Source organism: Dendropsophus ebraccatus, chromosome 7, assembly GCF_027789765.1.
Source record: "Dendropsophus ebraccatus isolate aDenEbr1 chromosome 7, aDenEbr1.pat, whole genome shotgun sequence".
Taxonomy (NCBI): Eukaryota; Metazoa; Chordata; class Amphibia; order Anura; family Hylidae; genus Dendropsophus; species Dendropsophus ebraccatus.
In genome coordinates, this window is record NC_091460.1 from 89,632,827 (window position 1) to 89,649,347 (window position 16,521).

General features: G+C 47.4%; 1 protein-coding gene across 2 annotated transcripts in view; it reads left to right on the forward strand.

Annotated features, from left to right (window-relative positions):
- The window catches only part of LOC138797558 (FYN-binding protein 1-like), a 213,341-nt gene that overhangs the window by 159,987 nt on the left and 36,833 nt on the right, over positions 1 to 16,521 (forward strand). For both annotated transcript variants that reach the window (XM_069977877.1, XM_069977875.1), the window contains exons 10-11: positions 7,443 to 7,506; positions 11,850 to 11,903. In XM_069977877.1, coding sequence (XP_069833978.1) covers positions 7,443 to 7,506; positions 11,850 to 11,903 — 118 coding nt within the window. The remainder of the gene's footprint in view (positions 1 to 7,442; positions 7,507 to 11,849; positions 11,904 to 16,521) is intronic.

Here is a 16,521-nt window from a genome sequence, read left to right on the forward strand (position 1 = left end):
GGTATCAGTGACAGTAGCGCTAGTCTAGGATTAGGAGAAATAGCTTTGTCTGTAACCTGTGTGTAGATACAGTAGTAAAAATTAAGTCCAAGAAGGGCTCCAGGACTGGGCAGTCCAACCATATGTGCAGCATTGTACCCACTTGGCTGTAGGTGTCGAATTCTTTAAGGATAGCTGAGAAGGATATTGTAGGGTTTGTAACATAAAGTTTATAATGTAAGCCAAACAGCCTAATGCCGATGGTGTCTGGTGAGGCGCACAGGGCCTCTGCTAGATGCTCCATGGCTAATACATACACAGTGGGCATCCCTGGCACGTCCCATTTGATATAGAAAAGGGTCTGGAAAAGACTCTGTTGACCCTTATCACCTCACCCAGACCCACCTGTTTTAAGGTAGAATGCAACAAGGTCCAGTGTACCTGATTAAATGCTGGAGCATGCGAGACACGGAGAAATGTTTTGTTTTAATTGTTCCTAGCCTCCCTACGTGGGGCAAAGCCTGCCTGGTCCGTATGGATAACCCCAGGCAGGGAAGGAACCAGTCTGTTAGTTTAGAGAAAAATTTTATATCTGCATTGATCAGAGAAATAGGCTGAAAATTTGTGCAAACTGACGGGTCTTTCCCCGGTTTGGGGATAATCACAATCGTAGCCATAAGTGGCTGCAGTGGGAAGGGGCATGTGGGGAGATCGCATTAAAAACTCTAGTTGATTAGTAAAGAATTTATAAAACTGGGCAGTGAATCCATCGGGGACGAGACTTTTGCCTTTTGCCATTGGACGAGCTTTTAATGACAGAGGCCACCTCCTGTTCCATGAATGGAGCCTCTAAGTCAGTGACCACTTCTGACGGGATAGTTGGAAGCACAATTGGCTGAATTAATTGCTCAACCCTCTCCCCAAAGGCCCCAGGGGCCAGGTCAGCCAGCTGCCCTTTCAAGTTATACAGGAAATGATAATATTGCTTAAAACATCAACAATCTCCATCGGCATGTGGCACGTCCCCCTCAGAACAGAGTTAATATTTGGTACAAAGGTTTGTACCGTACAGGGGTGCAGGAATTTCGCCAGTGAGGCTCTGCATTTATTGGAAAACTCATAAAAGAAGCGCTTGTTTTTCCCCCCAGAACTTGGAGTATTTTTGGTCTAGCAATTGACCCTTAAGACCAGGGAGGCCAGTACCATCAGATCTTGCTTTTGCTTATGAGAGGTTTCTGCTAAGTTTATTTTTGTGAGGAGCTGTGTCACTTTAAAGGCGGTCTATCTTTTCAGGCATGACCCATTACATATCAGGAATCCCCTGATAACAAACTTTAACACCTCCCATTCAAACGGGAGCGAAGTGTCATCTGAGGCATGTGTGGCAAGAAATTCAGCAATGGCCTTTTTAATGTCTGACAAACTACGTCTCTGAAGAGGCTTGGGGTGAGCCTCCAATTTCATTCACGATAAGTGGAATCAGGGGGCGTGCAAATCAGCATGACCGAGGCATAATCAGCCCAAGTCATGGGGTCAATAGTCCCCTGAGGGTGCCTGGAAAGCAAGTGATGGTCTATTAAAAACATATTGATTCTGCTGTAGAAATCATAGACCCTGCAGTAAAAGGTATAGTCTCTTACCCCTGGATTAAACACGTGCCATGCGCCACTAGTCTGCTGTCAAAGAGGAGCTTCTTGAGAGAGCAAGGAAGAAGGATCAGTTCCCTTGTCAGATCTGGAGCTGAAAAGGATATACCCAGGAGTTTAGCAGGTTCATTTCTGGCAACACATTCAATAAACGCCTCAGCACCCGGCGTTTTGCTAGAGTGGTGACAGATCAGTAAGCTATTGAATATGTGCACTGTCAAGGTCTATGGGACCTGCATTCCTATCCCTTTGCATAATCTTCTTCTTCTCCGGAAAGAAGTGGATCCTGCACACCATGTCTTTGGGGCATGCAGGGTCATTACTAGGCAGGCCCAAAGTTTGGTAGGAGGCTATTAAAGTAAGGTGTTGAAAATACCTTGTAAAGTAGGTGCCAAGTCCTGTTGTTTAACTGCTTCAGGTATGCCCCGTACCCCGATGTTGCACCTGTGGTTCCAGTTTTCTGTGTCGTCCGCCATGTTAAAAAGCTGCTGGATCTGCTTTGTGTGTAGGTATAATTGTTGCTGCTGAGACTGCTCGACCTCATGCAGGTCAGAGGAGGCCTGCTTAAGGGTCTGCACAGTTGAGGTTAAGGAGACCAGCTCCGATCTCAGGGACCTTATCTCTGGCTTGCACATCACTTTCATTCTGGCCATGTACCCCTCCATGTCGGCTTTAGTGGGTATGGCCATCATCTGTGACTTCAGATCTTGTAAATCAGTGCCTGCTGTTAATGTGGACCCCTTGGGGGTAGTGTGAGGCGGGTCTGCAGTCGCTGATTCCCTTAGGAGCTCAGTGAAGTCTTGTGAGAGTGCCAGGGCAGCCTGAGCAGCCGCATGGAGGTCTGTGCAGCGCAGGACGCAATCTTGCCTAAGGCAGAGAGGGAGCTGGTTGGTGTGGAGTCGGCGAAGAACCTCTTAATGCCACTCCTATTTCGTCCCGTGGTTGCCTTAGCCAGTGGAGGAGACTTCTGGTGAGCCTTGCCTGGCATTAAGAACCTGGAAGTAGGCTGTAGATTGCTGTTCGGTAGGAAGAAGGCCAGTGACTGGATGGAGCTCCTACACGGAGCTGCTGCTCGGCACCATAACCAGGCCACAACCCTGTTTGGTGTTTTGTTTATGTTCTAGGTTATTACATATGGAGGCATGCTATGGCACACTCATGGTATAATTTTAGATTGTTATTTCCTCTTTTGGAAAGGAGAGAACCCTATTTACCAATTTATTGGTCAACATGAATGATGGTTTAAAAAATTATTCTTATAATGTGAAGGGTTTTAATGAACCAAGGAATAGGGGTCAGATACTTTCTCTCCTTAAAAAAGATAAGTGTGACATTCTTCTGCTGCAGGACACAAACGTTAAGGCTAGACATATACCTAACCACATATACCTAATCAGCTTCGAAAAGGGGTTTCCATCGCGTTCAGCAGACATTTCAAGTATGTCCATAAGCAGGCATTGACTGATGCAGACGAAAGATTTCTCTTTATCAAAGGCATAGCAATTACACCCATTACTTTGGTTAACCTTTACGCACCCAATAATGGACAGATTAAATGGCTTATTAAGACTTTTTATTTGCTGAAGCCCTTTAATGAAGGAGTGGTAATAGTGGGTGGAAATTGGCTTTATAGCCTTTGTTAGATACTTCCAATGGAAGGTCTTGTACAACTCATAAGGCTTTGACAGCATTGTGAAAAACCTTACACTCCCTGGACCTGAATAATGTTTGGCGACACTAAAACCCCTGGTCCAAAGACTTCACTTTTTATTCTTATTTACATTATACGTACCATAGACTGGACTATCTGTTTATTACCCATAGATGTTTACCCCAAGTATTAGACTCCACAAGTGCTACATGTCCACCAATCAGAGTTCATGGAGAGTCTCTCCTATTCGGCAGATCATTGCCGCGCTTAAATGGGAAGATCTCATAGAAGAATCTAAGGTAGGATGCAATGCTGCATTAAAATCTACCCCCAGCACCAACGTCCCCTCAAAAAGGTTTTCATGGACACAAGCACTAAGGATGGTCCAAACCTGCCGAGGTTCGGGATCATATGAACCCAAACGCTCGGCATCAAATTCCCGCTGTCTGGACGCTCCGTGCAGCGGGTGGATACAGCGGGAGGACCGCCTGGAAAACTGGGATACAGCCTATGGCTATGGCTGTATCCCAGTTTTCCAGGCTATCCTCCTGCTGTATTCACCCGCTGCACGGAGCGGGCAGACAGCGGGAATCATTGCCGAGAGTTCGGGTTCGTACAAACCCGAGTCTCGGCAGGTTCGGACCATCCCTAATTGAGACAATAGCCTGACTTTGGCCAGTGGTTGGTATATTTCAAAAGAGGCAAATGTAAAGAGGTGTGTGGCAATGCAGACTTTCAGAAGGGCCATCCTACCTTTCCCATCAGTATGTCTGTTGACATGTTCCCATGGAAGGTCTCTGGAGCTCCGTAGACACTTGCCGCTGAATTCAGTTAGGGGAAAACAGCACTAGACAGAGTAATCAGGTTGAATTCTAGCCTGTCTGTTTGTTTCCTAGCCTGTCTGTTTCCTGGAGGAACATAATGTTTAGTTTTTAATCCCTTGCCGCAAAATGACGTTTGGGGAACGTCATGTAAAACAAGTAGTTCCCACAACATGACGTTCCCCAAACGTCATGCTTTCCCTGCCTCCCCTCGCTGTCCCTGATGGTGATCGGGCAGCGTGAGGAGGCTATGTCACACAGCATCCTCCCGCTGCCTCTGCCCGGAGGGGAGCCGCGCTCCCCGCGGGCAGTTAACCCAACCCAATGCGACCGCAGCTTCTATGGGGAAGATTTGTGTCCTCCCGCCGATCGGGCGGCGGGAGGAGGCTGCAGAACATTGCCTCCTCCCGCCGCCACATCTAATGTCCCCCCCGGCCCCCCCCCCCTCATCCCCCGATACTGGCGGATCGCCGCTATTACCGTTATAGCGGCGATCCGCCGGTACCGGGCATTACCGGCGCCGCCGACAGATTTCATCTCCCCCCACCGTGAATCCACAGTGGGGGGAGATGAAAATGTATCCCCCAGACCCCAGATCAGCCCCCCTAGTGGCCGATCACTAACCCTCTCCCCTCCCCGGGTGGCCATCACATCCAAGATGGCCGCCCTCATCGTTTGTTCGCAGGGATGGAAATGAATAAATGATCAAAGCCCCACTGCATGGGGCAGTGATCGGGGACCCCCCCGTGTGGTCCCGGAGCAGGCGATCGGCGGTATATACTATATACTGCTGATCGCCTGTTCCCAGTGCAAAGATGCACTTTTTATCCCCTGTCACCATAAATCATTGGTGACGGGATAAAAAGTGATAGTGTCGCCCCCCAAGTCACCCCCCACCCCCCCCCTGTCACCCCCGTCCCCCAGTCACCCCCCCTTCCCCATATACGTTACCTGATCCTGGAGCTCCTTCCTCCTCGACGTCCTGGCTGGTTATGAAGTGCACATGCGCTTCACAACCAGCCAGCTCTGAAAATTTAAAGTGACAGAGACCAATTTGGTCTCTGTCACTGAACTATGATTACTGTGATAGAAAATATCACAGTAATCATAGTAATACAGTGAAAATAAATGTATAAAGTACAAAAAGTGAAAAACATACAAAAAAATAAAACACACACTTTTCATTATAGTAATAATTGCAGTTTACTCCCAAATTACCCCTAACCCCCCCAGATTACCCGTAACCACCCAGGTTGCCCATATCCGCCCCAGGTTGGCCGTAATCACGCCAAATTGCACGTAATCACCACACGTTGTCCGTAACCACCGCACGTTGCCCCTAACCACCGCACGTTGCCCCTAACCACCGCACGTTGCCCCTAACCACCGCACGTTGCCCCTAACGACCGCACGTTGCCCCTAACGACCGCACGTTGCCCCTAACCACCGCACGTTGCCCCTAACCACCGCTAGTTGCCCCTAACCACCGCACGTTGCCTCTAACCACCGCACGTTGCCTCTAACCACCGCACGTTGCCCCTAACCACCGCACGTTGCCCCTAACCACCGCACGTTGCCCCTAACCACCGCACGTTGCCCCTAACCACCGCACGTTGCCCCTAACCACCGCACGTTGCCCCTAACCACCGCACGTTGCCTCTAACACCGCACGTTGCCTCTAACACCGCACGTTGCCTCTAACCACCGCACGTTGCCTCTAACCACCGCACGTTGCCTCTAACCACCGCACGTTGCCTCTAACCACCGCACGATGCCTCTAACCACCGCACGTTGCCCATAACCACCGCACGTTGCCTGTAACCACCGCATGTTGATCGTAACCACCCCGAATTGCCAGTGACCCCCTCCAGATGGTGCGTAACATATTGGTTACATATGTGGTTACATATCAGCTTACTAAAGAGTTAACTTAAGACCTGTGGGACCTCCTATGCCTCCAGAGGCAGACCCACAGAATGGTCGGGACCAGGCAGTGGATCGCAGCTCGTTGATGCTGAAACAAAATGTCTCCTGTGAGCCAGAGAACCACAACTCCTCTGGTTAGGTTGTGTTGCAGGCTGCTCCAGCAAAAGCCAGTTGGGCACAGAGATAGGCGCCATGTCTAGGAAAAGGAAGACATTTTAAAAACAGGTCTTTTGGTCATTTTAGGTAGAATGTGCACTCAGCCTTTCTCACAATGGCGTGAAATGGGTTGCCCCATGTATAAGTAGCCCCGTTCTCCTTGATCAACACCAACAACAGCTGTAGCAGTTTTGTCTTGTATAACGTATGAAATGAGACATCAGGGAACAGTCTGACCTTGGTGCCTTCAGAAAGAATCTGTCCATAATCTCTGGCATCGCTCAAAATTAGCTCTTTGTTGGTATAAAAATGTAGTCTGCACAAAACATCTCTGGGGTTGCCCGAGTCTGAGGGCTGAGCTCTGGCTACTCTGTGTACCTGGTCCATAGTAAACATCTTCATAGTAGCATCTTCAGGCCTGTGGGTGACCAGGTTAAATATGGCGCTAACCCGATGTGTCAGGTCATCTTGCACCCCTTCTCAGGGAGTCCTTTAATTCTCTTGGTCATTGAGGAGCATTGTCAGTGACTTTATGTGCAGCCCTGACTGGGCGGATACCGACTCGAGGAGCCACCCTGCCGGTTAGGCCCACAATGGCATCCTCAGTAGCAGTAGTATGAGGAGACAGAACTGTAACATCTTCCCTGACAACCACCAAGGCCTACTGCTGAGCAATCTCTAACCTCTGGATGAATGCATCCAGGTCCTGTTTTGAAGGCAAGGCTTCGATGAGTTCCCTGAGTAATTGCAGCTCCATCTGCACTATGGCTGCGCGGGAGCCACACTGTGAGGTAGAGATAAATGGCGCAGCACCTTGGAGCTGGGCACCATGAATCTCCTGCTCCAAGCTCATCATTAGTGAGAGGAAGCAGGTGGCAAAACACTTTACCTTACATCGAGACCAAGTCAGTGTCCGCAGCACAGGTCTGTGTGTACAAGTGTCCTGCCAGCGCCATAGTTAAAATGAAAACAATAAAAGAGCCCATACTTGTGGTCTATTTCTCTCCGTCTCTCCCCTCCACTCTGTAGTTGGGTGAACAGTGAGCAGGATGTCATCAGAAGCATTGAATCATGAGACAGTGGGAGCAATAGGGAACAAGGGAGCTAGGTATGAGCTTCTTTATTGTTTTAATGGAAAGGGAGGAAGTAAGAAAAGTTTTTGGTTTGCCTTTCCCTTTAACATTGTAATTATGAAACAGGTGTACAAGAAAAATGATTTGTTTCTAATAACCCTTTAAGTAATATCTATATTTTGCATTACAGATGGAATATATGATGACACAGATCTGATATCAAATAAACTTCCTGCTGTGCCAATAAAACCACGGTGACAATTAATTTTTCATAATTCTTTGTTATTTAAATATTTAAAGTACCTTTAAAACAGTGGCGTAGCTACAATGAAGGCAGGAAAGGCGACTGCTATGGGGCCCCTGCAGGAAGGGGGCCCGAGGAAGCCTGCCCTGCCTTCATGGTAGGTACCCCTCTCCCCCAGGGGTCCAGAGAGGAAGAGGGACCCCCACTGCACTGTTCAGCCCCCTTACTGTAGTGCCGGGTGAGCGGGCTGAACAGAGGAGCAGGACCTGCCAGACGGCACAGGAGAGGGATGAAGGACCTTTGGGTCACATGTCCAAAGGTCCTCAATACTTCTATGTGAAGATCAGCCCGGACTACAGGAGGAGGAGGGGGGAAGCCTGGGAGCTGTAAGTGCTGTGTATGTGTGTCAGTGAGTGTATATATGTATTTGTGGGTACAGGTGGTCCTCGACTTACGACGTTGATCCGTTCTTGCGCGGCGTCGTAAACCGAATTTCGACGTAAGTCGGATCATACATTCATACAGTACTGTACCATAATACCAGTACTGTGCTGTAAACACTTAGCCTATCCTAACACCTACTGTATGCTAACACCGTACCCTACATAAGTATCAATAAACACATAGGTACATCAGGTGGCATCAGCAGAGTCTGGCTTAGGTTTGGGAGCCATAATGCAGGGCGTTATAGCAGCCAGGAGACTCGTTTTTCTCAGTCTGGAACCTGCCACTGTATAGTATAGTACAGTACTGTACTGTATTCTTCCGCCACTGCACGTACTCGACTTACGACGGAACCGCGTAGGTCGGAACAAGGCGTCGGAACAAAGCGTCGTAACCACGAAACGTCGTAACTCGAGACCGTCGTAACCCGAGGACCACCTGTATATGTATATGTCAGTGTGTAACATAGTAACATAGTAACATAGTAAATAAGGTTGAAAGAAGACAAGAGTCCATCAGGTTCAACCTAGGAAAATCCTACTGTGTTGATCCAGGAAGGCGAAAAACCCCTATGGGGCAGAAGACAAACGCCCCACCACAGGGAGAAACTCCCCCCCCCTCCCCCGACTGCAATGGCAACCAGAACAATCCCCGGATCAACGTATCACCAGAAATCTAATGCCCATAACTTGTAATATTATATTTTTCAAGAAAATCATCCAGGCCTCCCTTGAACTTATTTAATGAATCAGCCATGACAACATCATGTGGCAGAGAGTTCCACAGTCTTACCGCTCGTACAGTAAAGAACCTGCGTTGATGCTGATGATGAAATCTTCTTTCCTCTAGACGTAGAGGATGCCCCCTTGTCATTGTTACAGACCTAGGAGTAAAAAGACCACTACAAAAATCTCTGTACTGTCCATTCATATATTTGTACATTGTGATCAGATCGCCCCTAAGACGTCTTTTTTCTAGCGTAAATAACCCCAAGCGTGATAACCTGTCCTGGTACTGTAACCCACCCATTCCCTTAATGACCTTTGTTGCCCTCCTCTGCACCTGCTCTAGTTCAGCTGTGTCCTTCTTATATACCGGTGCCCAAAACTGTACACAGTATTCCATGTGTGGTCTGACCAGTGATTTATAAAGAGGCAAAACTATGTTCTCATCTTTAGCATCTATACCTCTTTTGATGCACCCCATTATTTTATTAGCCTTGGCAGCTGCTGCCTGGCACTGATCACTAAAGTTGAGTTTACTGTCCACCAATACCCCCAGGTCCTTTTCGGAAGTAGTTTTACCCAGTGTTTTATTATTTAGCACATAACTGTACTTATTATTTCTATGGCCCAAATGCATAACCTTACATTTATCCACATTAAACTTCATTTGCCATTTCTCCGCCCAAGCCTCTAGCTTCTCCAAATCCCTCTGTAATATGATATTATCCTCCTCTGTACTGATTACTTTACCCAGTTTAGTATCATCTGCAAAAATGGAGATTCTACTCTGTAGCCCCGCTACAAGATCATTAATAAAAATATTAAAAAGAAGTGGACCCAACACTGACCCCTGTGGTACCCCACTAGTAACTAAAACCCAATCTGAATATGTTCCATCAATGACCACCCTCTGTTTTCTATCACACAACCAGTTACTTATCCATTTGCATACGTTTTCCCCGAGTCCCAGTATCCTCATTTTCTAGACCAACCTTTCATGCGGCACAGTATCAAATGCCTTTGAAAAGTCCAGATACACAACATCCACAGCCTCCCCCAGGTCCAGTCTATAACTTACCTCTTCATAGAAGCCGATCAGATTAGTCTGACAGGACCGATCCCTCATAAATCCATGCTGGTGCTGCGTCATAAGATTATTTTCATTAAGATACTCCAGTATAGCATCTCTTACAATCCCCTCAAATACTTTACCTACTATAGATGTTAGACTTACAGGCCTGTAGTTTCCAGGATCACTCCTTGACCCCTTCTTGAATATTGGTACCACATTAGCTATGCGCCAGTCCTGTGGAAGAATCCCTGTCGTAATAGAATCTTTAAATAATAGGAATAACGGTCTGTCCAACACAGTATTTAATTCTTGCAAAACTCTAGGATGGATACCTTCTGGGCCCGGTGACTTATGGATTTTAATGTTTTTAAGGCGTTTCCCCACTTCTTGTTGTGTTAGGCAGGTGTATATATGTATCTGTGTATATATATGTCAGTATTTGTATGTATCTGTGGCTATATATGTGTGTGTGTGTGTGTGTGTGTATGTCAGCAGTGTCTGTAGCAGTGGTGTATATGTGTGTGTTTATGTATGTCAGTTGTGTCTCAAGTGATTGACAGGTTTGCTCCCAAAGATGTTCTGCAGCAGCTTCTATTAATGCTGGGCTCTATTCTATTCATGGTGTATACATCAGCAGTAGTGTAATCACATTACAGCATATATATGTGTGTATGTCAGTGGCGTATGTGTAAATACGTTAATGGTGCCTCTGTGTGTGTATATGTGCGTCATTGTCTGTGTTTGGCGGGGGGGGGGGGCGTAAAGGATTCATGGGGCCCCATACAGTTTTTTGCTATGGGGCCCCATGAATCCTAGCTACGCCCCTGCTTTAAAACAATATAAAGTGAGGGTAATAAGTATCTGATACACTGCCGTTACACAGGATGGAGAGGGGTGTTGGTTTCTGGTTGGTAACTTAACCTGTGAGAGACAGAATCTATAGAATATTCCAGATGATCTTATTGTATGATGTATAGATAATTATTTACCATTTTATTACATGAAATAAGGATCAGATACAATAAAAGAACTAAAGGCACTATTTGGTACCTTTGCTTGCAGTTAAAGAGGTCGGATGTTTCCTGAAGGTCTTTACCAGGTTGGCAGATACTGCAGCAGGGATTGTGCCCCCTTCCCCCTACACATCTTCTCCAGATCTTTCAGTTGCCCTGGCTGTGTGTTTCGGGTCATTGTCATGCTAGAAGACTCAGCCACCACCCATCTTCACTGCTCTTACTGGGGGAAGGAGGTTGCTGTATCTGGTGATACATAGCCCCATCCACCTACCCTTCTATACTGTGCAGTCGCCCTGTCCCCTTTGCAGAAAAGCCCCCAAAGTATGATGTCTCACCCCCCCATGCTTGTGTTCCCTGCAGAATTATAATCCATGACGGTGTAGTGTATTACTAAAGGTAATCTATGAGACTGTGGTCCCAGCTGTCTTCAGGTCATTGACCAGGTCCTACCCTGTAGTTTTGGGCTGATTCCTGACCATTATCAGAATCGTCATTACTGCACGAGGCAAGATCTTGCATGGAGCCCTAGACCAGGAACGATCGACAGCCATATTGTGTTTCTTCCATTTCCTGATAATTGCCCCAACAGTTGTCGCCTTCTCACCAAGCTGCTTGTCTGTTGTATTATAGCTCAACCCAGCCCTGTGCAGGTCTCCATTGTTGTCCCTGGTGCCCTTAGACAGCTCTTTGGTCTTGACCATGGTGGAGAGGTTGGAGTGTGATTAAGTGTGTGGACAGGTGTTTATTATACAGGTAACGAAATGAAACCGTTGCATGTAATCCAGGAAATGAGGGAGTAGGAGGAGATTCTTGCTGGTTGGTCGGGGATCAAATCCTTATTTTATGTAATAAAATGTGATTAACTAGAATGTGATACAATGTGATTTACTGGAATGTTCTATAGATTCTGTCTCTCACAGGTGAAGTTACCGACCGAAAATATAATACTCCTCTCCATTCTGTGTACATGATCAGTAGCGGATCAGATACTTATTATCCCCTCTATATTAGTCAGTAAAGATAAAATGACTTTAAATTACACCACAAAAGGATTCTAAGACATACTTTCTGTTTTCACATGTCCTTTGAAATGAAGATTTCAGAATGGCTATGTGGCAAGACTTCTTCAGAGAAAACCGTGCAACAAAAGGTACAATAACCCCAGGCATGTAGCTAAATGACACCAGTGTGAATGTGCAGTTTGGCTACATTTCGGTGCAGTTTCACTTCTTGGCAACAGCCGATCCTTAAAGGGAATGCATCACCTACATATTTTTTTACTGAATAAAGTCAGCTACTAAAACTTTTTTTTTTTTAATCTGTTTCTATTTACTGATTGTAATTTTTTTTATTTCCCTTTTTGTACATTGTTATGGGGTAGCCATCTTGACTGAATTGTTTTAAAGGGGTACTCCAGGATGGGGTCATTTTCACTGTACAGCAGTGGAGGGGGTAGATATAGAAGCCGCCGGTCACTTACTTCCCGGGTTTCTAGCGCCGGGTCCTGGATCGCGCCGCCCCATTCTCCAGTCCGGCTGCCGCTTCCTGGTCTGAGCTGCGACTTGAGACGTGACGTCTCAAGGCAGCTCAGCTATTCAGCAGTCGTAGCGAAGTTCCGCCTCGGCCGCTGAATAGCGGAGATGCCTTGAAACATCACGTCTCAAGCCGCTGGGGTTGTCTTGGGGCCTTGTCTATTAGTGCAGAACTCTGCCAGGACAACTTGTACTGTGTGTGACTTAGTTCTCATACTCATGGTTAGGACTGAGAACAAGAAAAAGAAGCAGTGCCTTATGCCAGAAAAGTTTTAGGTCTCGTAGTAAGAGTCCCAGGGTTGAACAACAGGGTGAGCTAACCCCTCAAAGTTCCCTAAGTAGGTTGAGCAGGAATCTATGGAGTTTGTCAGCTTTGGCACTTTGCTCCACTGCAGACAAATCCCGGATAGCCTCTCTTATCCTAGTCGGGGGGGGGTCAGCTAATTTCCTTTAAAGTAAAAGGAGCTAAATAGTAATACCACATATGGCCTGTTAATAGTGAGATAGTAGCTTTTCTTTTTCTAATCCTGGATAACCCCTTTAAAAGGCTCCTTTGAAAAGCATTTTTTCTATACATTTCTCTATATATCTTTATTAAAAATGTTGCCTGCTTTTTCTGTAACAGTCATTGCAGGTTGATGTGAGTCTATCGCCCTCCCCCCCTTCCCTGATGCCGTCTTTAACACTCACAGAATCTGTCAGGTTCCAGACTGCTGACATTGTTAGATGCTGTCAGGACAAGAAGACACATGGTACCTGTCATATATCTGTCTGTGCTTCCAGAATGTACAGAAATGCTCTATTTCTCTGGTACAAGGAGTCATAGAGGCCCTGCCGATCTCCTTAATAGCTACAAGATGTAATGTCTCCTCTCTCCCCCTCCCTGTATGATTGACACTTGAAAGCTGAGTTCCAGCAGGGTCAGGGATGAGAGGGGGAAAGAGGAGAGATTACACCTTGCTTCAGGAGCTTGGGAAAAACTATATAGTACCAGGGAAGTGCAAGTCTGGAAGCACAGACAGCTATATGACAGGTCCCAGGTGTCTTCTGACCTCTGTACAGGGGCGGTCTTGGCATTTCTGGGGCCCCAAGCGAAGCTATGTCTGGGCCCCCCCCCCTCGACACGCGTTCCAAAACAATAGACCGCTGTGTGTTGCCCCCAGTAGTATATACCCCTTGTGCGCTACCGCCAGTAATATATACTCCTTGTGTGCTGCCCCCAATAGTATATACCCCTTGTGTCCTGCCCCCAGTAGTATATACCCCTTGTTTGCTTCCCCCAGTAGTATATAGACCCCTGTGTGTTCCCCCAGTTTTATATAGCCCCCCCGTGTGCTCCCCCAGAAATATATAGACCTCCTGTGTGCTGCCCCAGTTGTATATAGACCCCCTGTGTGCTGCCCCCAGTTGTATATACCCCCTGTGTGCTCCCCCACTAGTATATAGGCCCCCTGTGTGCTCCCTCAGGGGTATTTAGCCCCCCAGTGTGCTCCCCCACTTGGATATAGACCCGTGTGCTCCTCCAGTAGTATATAAACCCCCTGTGTGGTTCCCCCAGTAGTATAAAGACCCCCTGTGTGCCCCACCAGTATTATATAGACCCCTTGTGTGATGCCACAGTAGTATACAGACCCCTGTGTGCTCCTCCAGTTATATATAAACCACCTGTGTGCCTCACAAGTAGTATATAGACCCCCTGTATGTTCCCCCAGTAGTATATAGACCCCCCTGTGTGCCCCACCAGTAGTATACAGACCCCTGTGTGCTCACCCAGTAGTATATAGCCCCCCTGTGTGCTCCCCCACTTGGATATAGACCCCCTGTGTGCTCTCCAAGTTGTAAATAGACCACATTCTGCTGCCCCAGGTAGTATATAGACCCCCTGTGTGCTGCCCCCAGTAGTATATAGACCCCTCTGTGAAGCCCCAGTAGTCTATAGCCCCCCTGTGTGCTCCCCCTGTTATATAGCCCCCCTGTGTGCTCCCACCATTTATTTAGACCCCCGATGTGCGCTCCCCCAGTTAAACAGACCCCTGTGTGCTCCCCCTCCCATATAGTATATAACACAATAAAACAAACACTTATTATCACCTGGGTCGGGGCGTCTCCTCTTCTCTTCACTCTTGTGGCCGCAGGAAGGGTTTTCCCTGCGATCACAAGAGACAGCACTCCCCTTGTCCTGGCGTCGATGCTCCAGTGATGTCACTGGAGCGCCGGCACCACAAGGACAAAGCTGCCACTTGTGACCGCAGGGAAAACACTTCCTGCGCCCACAAGAGTGACTGACAGGAAGGGGGCCAATGTCTCCCGCCCTGTCAGTGCTGCTGCATGTAACTATGAGCGCTCATTATGAGTGCTCATAGTTACAGTTCAGATGGCAGCAGCAAGCGGGGCAGCGGCCCTGTCCAGCGGTCTTGAGCACAAAAGCGGGGCGTGGGGGCCCCCCTGGATGTTGGGGGCCCCAAGCGATCGCTTGGGGTGCTTGGTGCCAAAGACCGCCACTGCCTCTGTAATGGATAGTCCAAGCACAAGGAGGTGGATCCCCTGGATCACCAAGGAGTGCTGGCATTCCTTCCCTGAGGAGCAGAGTCTAAGGAGCTCACGATTTCTACCAGCACCCGCCACAGAGTCGGTTGGACTTCCAGGTTGCTGCCCTCAGAAAAGGACCTCTTCCTCTCTCTTCCTCTGTGGTAGAAATGCACAATGCAGTGTTAGAACGTAGTTCAGACTGGAGCTGAAACTAGGAATGGATGGAGATCCAAATAGCTAGAGGATCACTAGGAAGTGGTGGATAGCCTGGGAGCACAGACGCTGACTGACTGACAAACAACAACAACTGAGCAAGGAGATGAGGGGGTAGAAGCTATATTGCTAGAATATGCCAGAAGACTCCAGAGGCTGTGGACTGAGCTTATAAATACAGGTGGACAGGCACATGCCTGCCAGTAGAGTCACACATACAAGCACCCTGCTTTCTCAGGAAGCAGAGTTGTGCAAATAACAGGCAGTAATAGTCAGATATATGTTAGGGAATTCCATAGAGGAAAGTAGAGGACTTGCCTGTGTGAAGCAAACAGCAGTATATTGTAGCTTTGAAGGTGCACAGCCATTATTGAGATCCTGGGCCGGCCTTTGGGGTGTGCGACCTGTGCGCTTGTACACTCCCGGCCAGCTGGGGGGCGCTGAGGCAGAGAAACAGCTGTGTAGCTGTCTTTCTGCCCGGGCGCTCTCCTCCTGGAGTTGTTTCTCCCGGGTGCTTCTGCCTCCCCTCCCCATAGGCGTACTGTCCTACAAATCTTGTGACCGCAAGCAAAACACTGCTTGCGGTCAAGAGATTGATAGGACAGTAGGCCTACAGCTGATGCATGCTCCCTGGGGATTCCCCAGCAGAGCACACACCAGTGACCTCAGCGTGAGCCGGCAGCCTTGTACTTCCAGCACAGGGAACTCTTGTTGTAGAAGCTCTCTATGCCGGAAGTACAAGCCCCGGAGCACACTCATTGGTGTGTATACAAAACAACAGAGAAGGACAATAAATGGCGCACACACAATTATGTAATCAATAAATTCAATATCTTTATTATCAAAACATATAAACAAAACAGCAAATGGACATACACTTAAAAACACCTAAAAACCCAATACGGGTAAACCATCACAGGGAGTGCACATAACAATAATTATGTCCCTCCCACCGCAGCCCCAAAAGAACAAATAACTACCAGGCCCTGTATGCCGTCTGGTAAGATGAATATCAAACCTGACTACTCCAATAGTACTCCTCCTAAAGTGCACATGCTCACAAGAAATGCATAGATGAATTAATAGATAAATAATCACATGTGAAATATAAATAATTCATAAACCAATCCATAAACATGTCCAAAAAAGTGACCAAGTGCTAAGCCACCCTATCACTGGAGAGTAGGAATGAGCGAACTGAACCGTTAAGAACCAGATTCGTTACGAACTTTGCAAAAAGTTTCAAAAAGTTTGTGACGAAGTTCGTTAAAATCGCAACGGCGTCGCAAAACTGTACTTTAATCAGAGAATAGAACAGGCTACAAAGGATTATTACTCCTATAATCCTTTGTATCCTGTTATTATGTTAATATCAAGGTGTGTGACGTCACTCCAGGAACAGGAAGTGCCTGAGCATCCATGCTCTTTCTCATTGTGTGTCTACACTGCAGAGAGAGCGGAGGTGTACGTTAGGCAGAGAGGGAAAACACATAG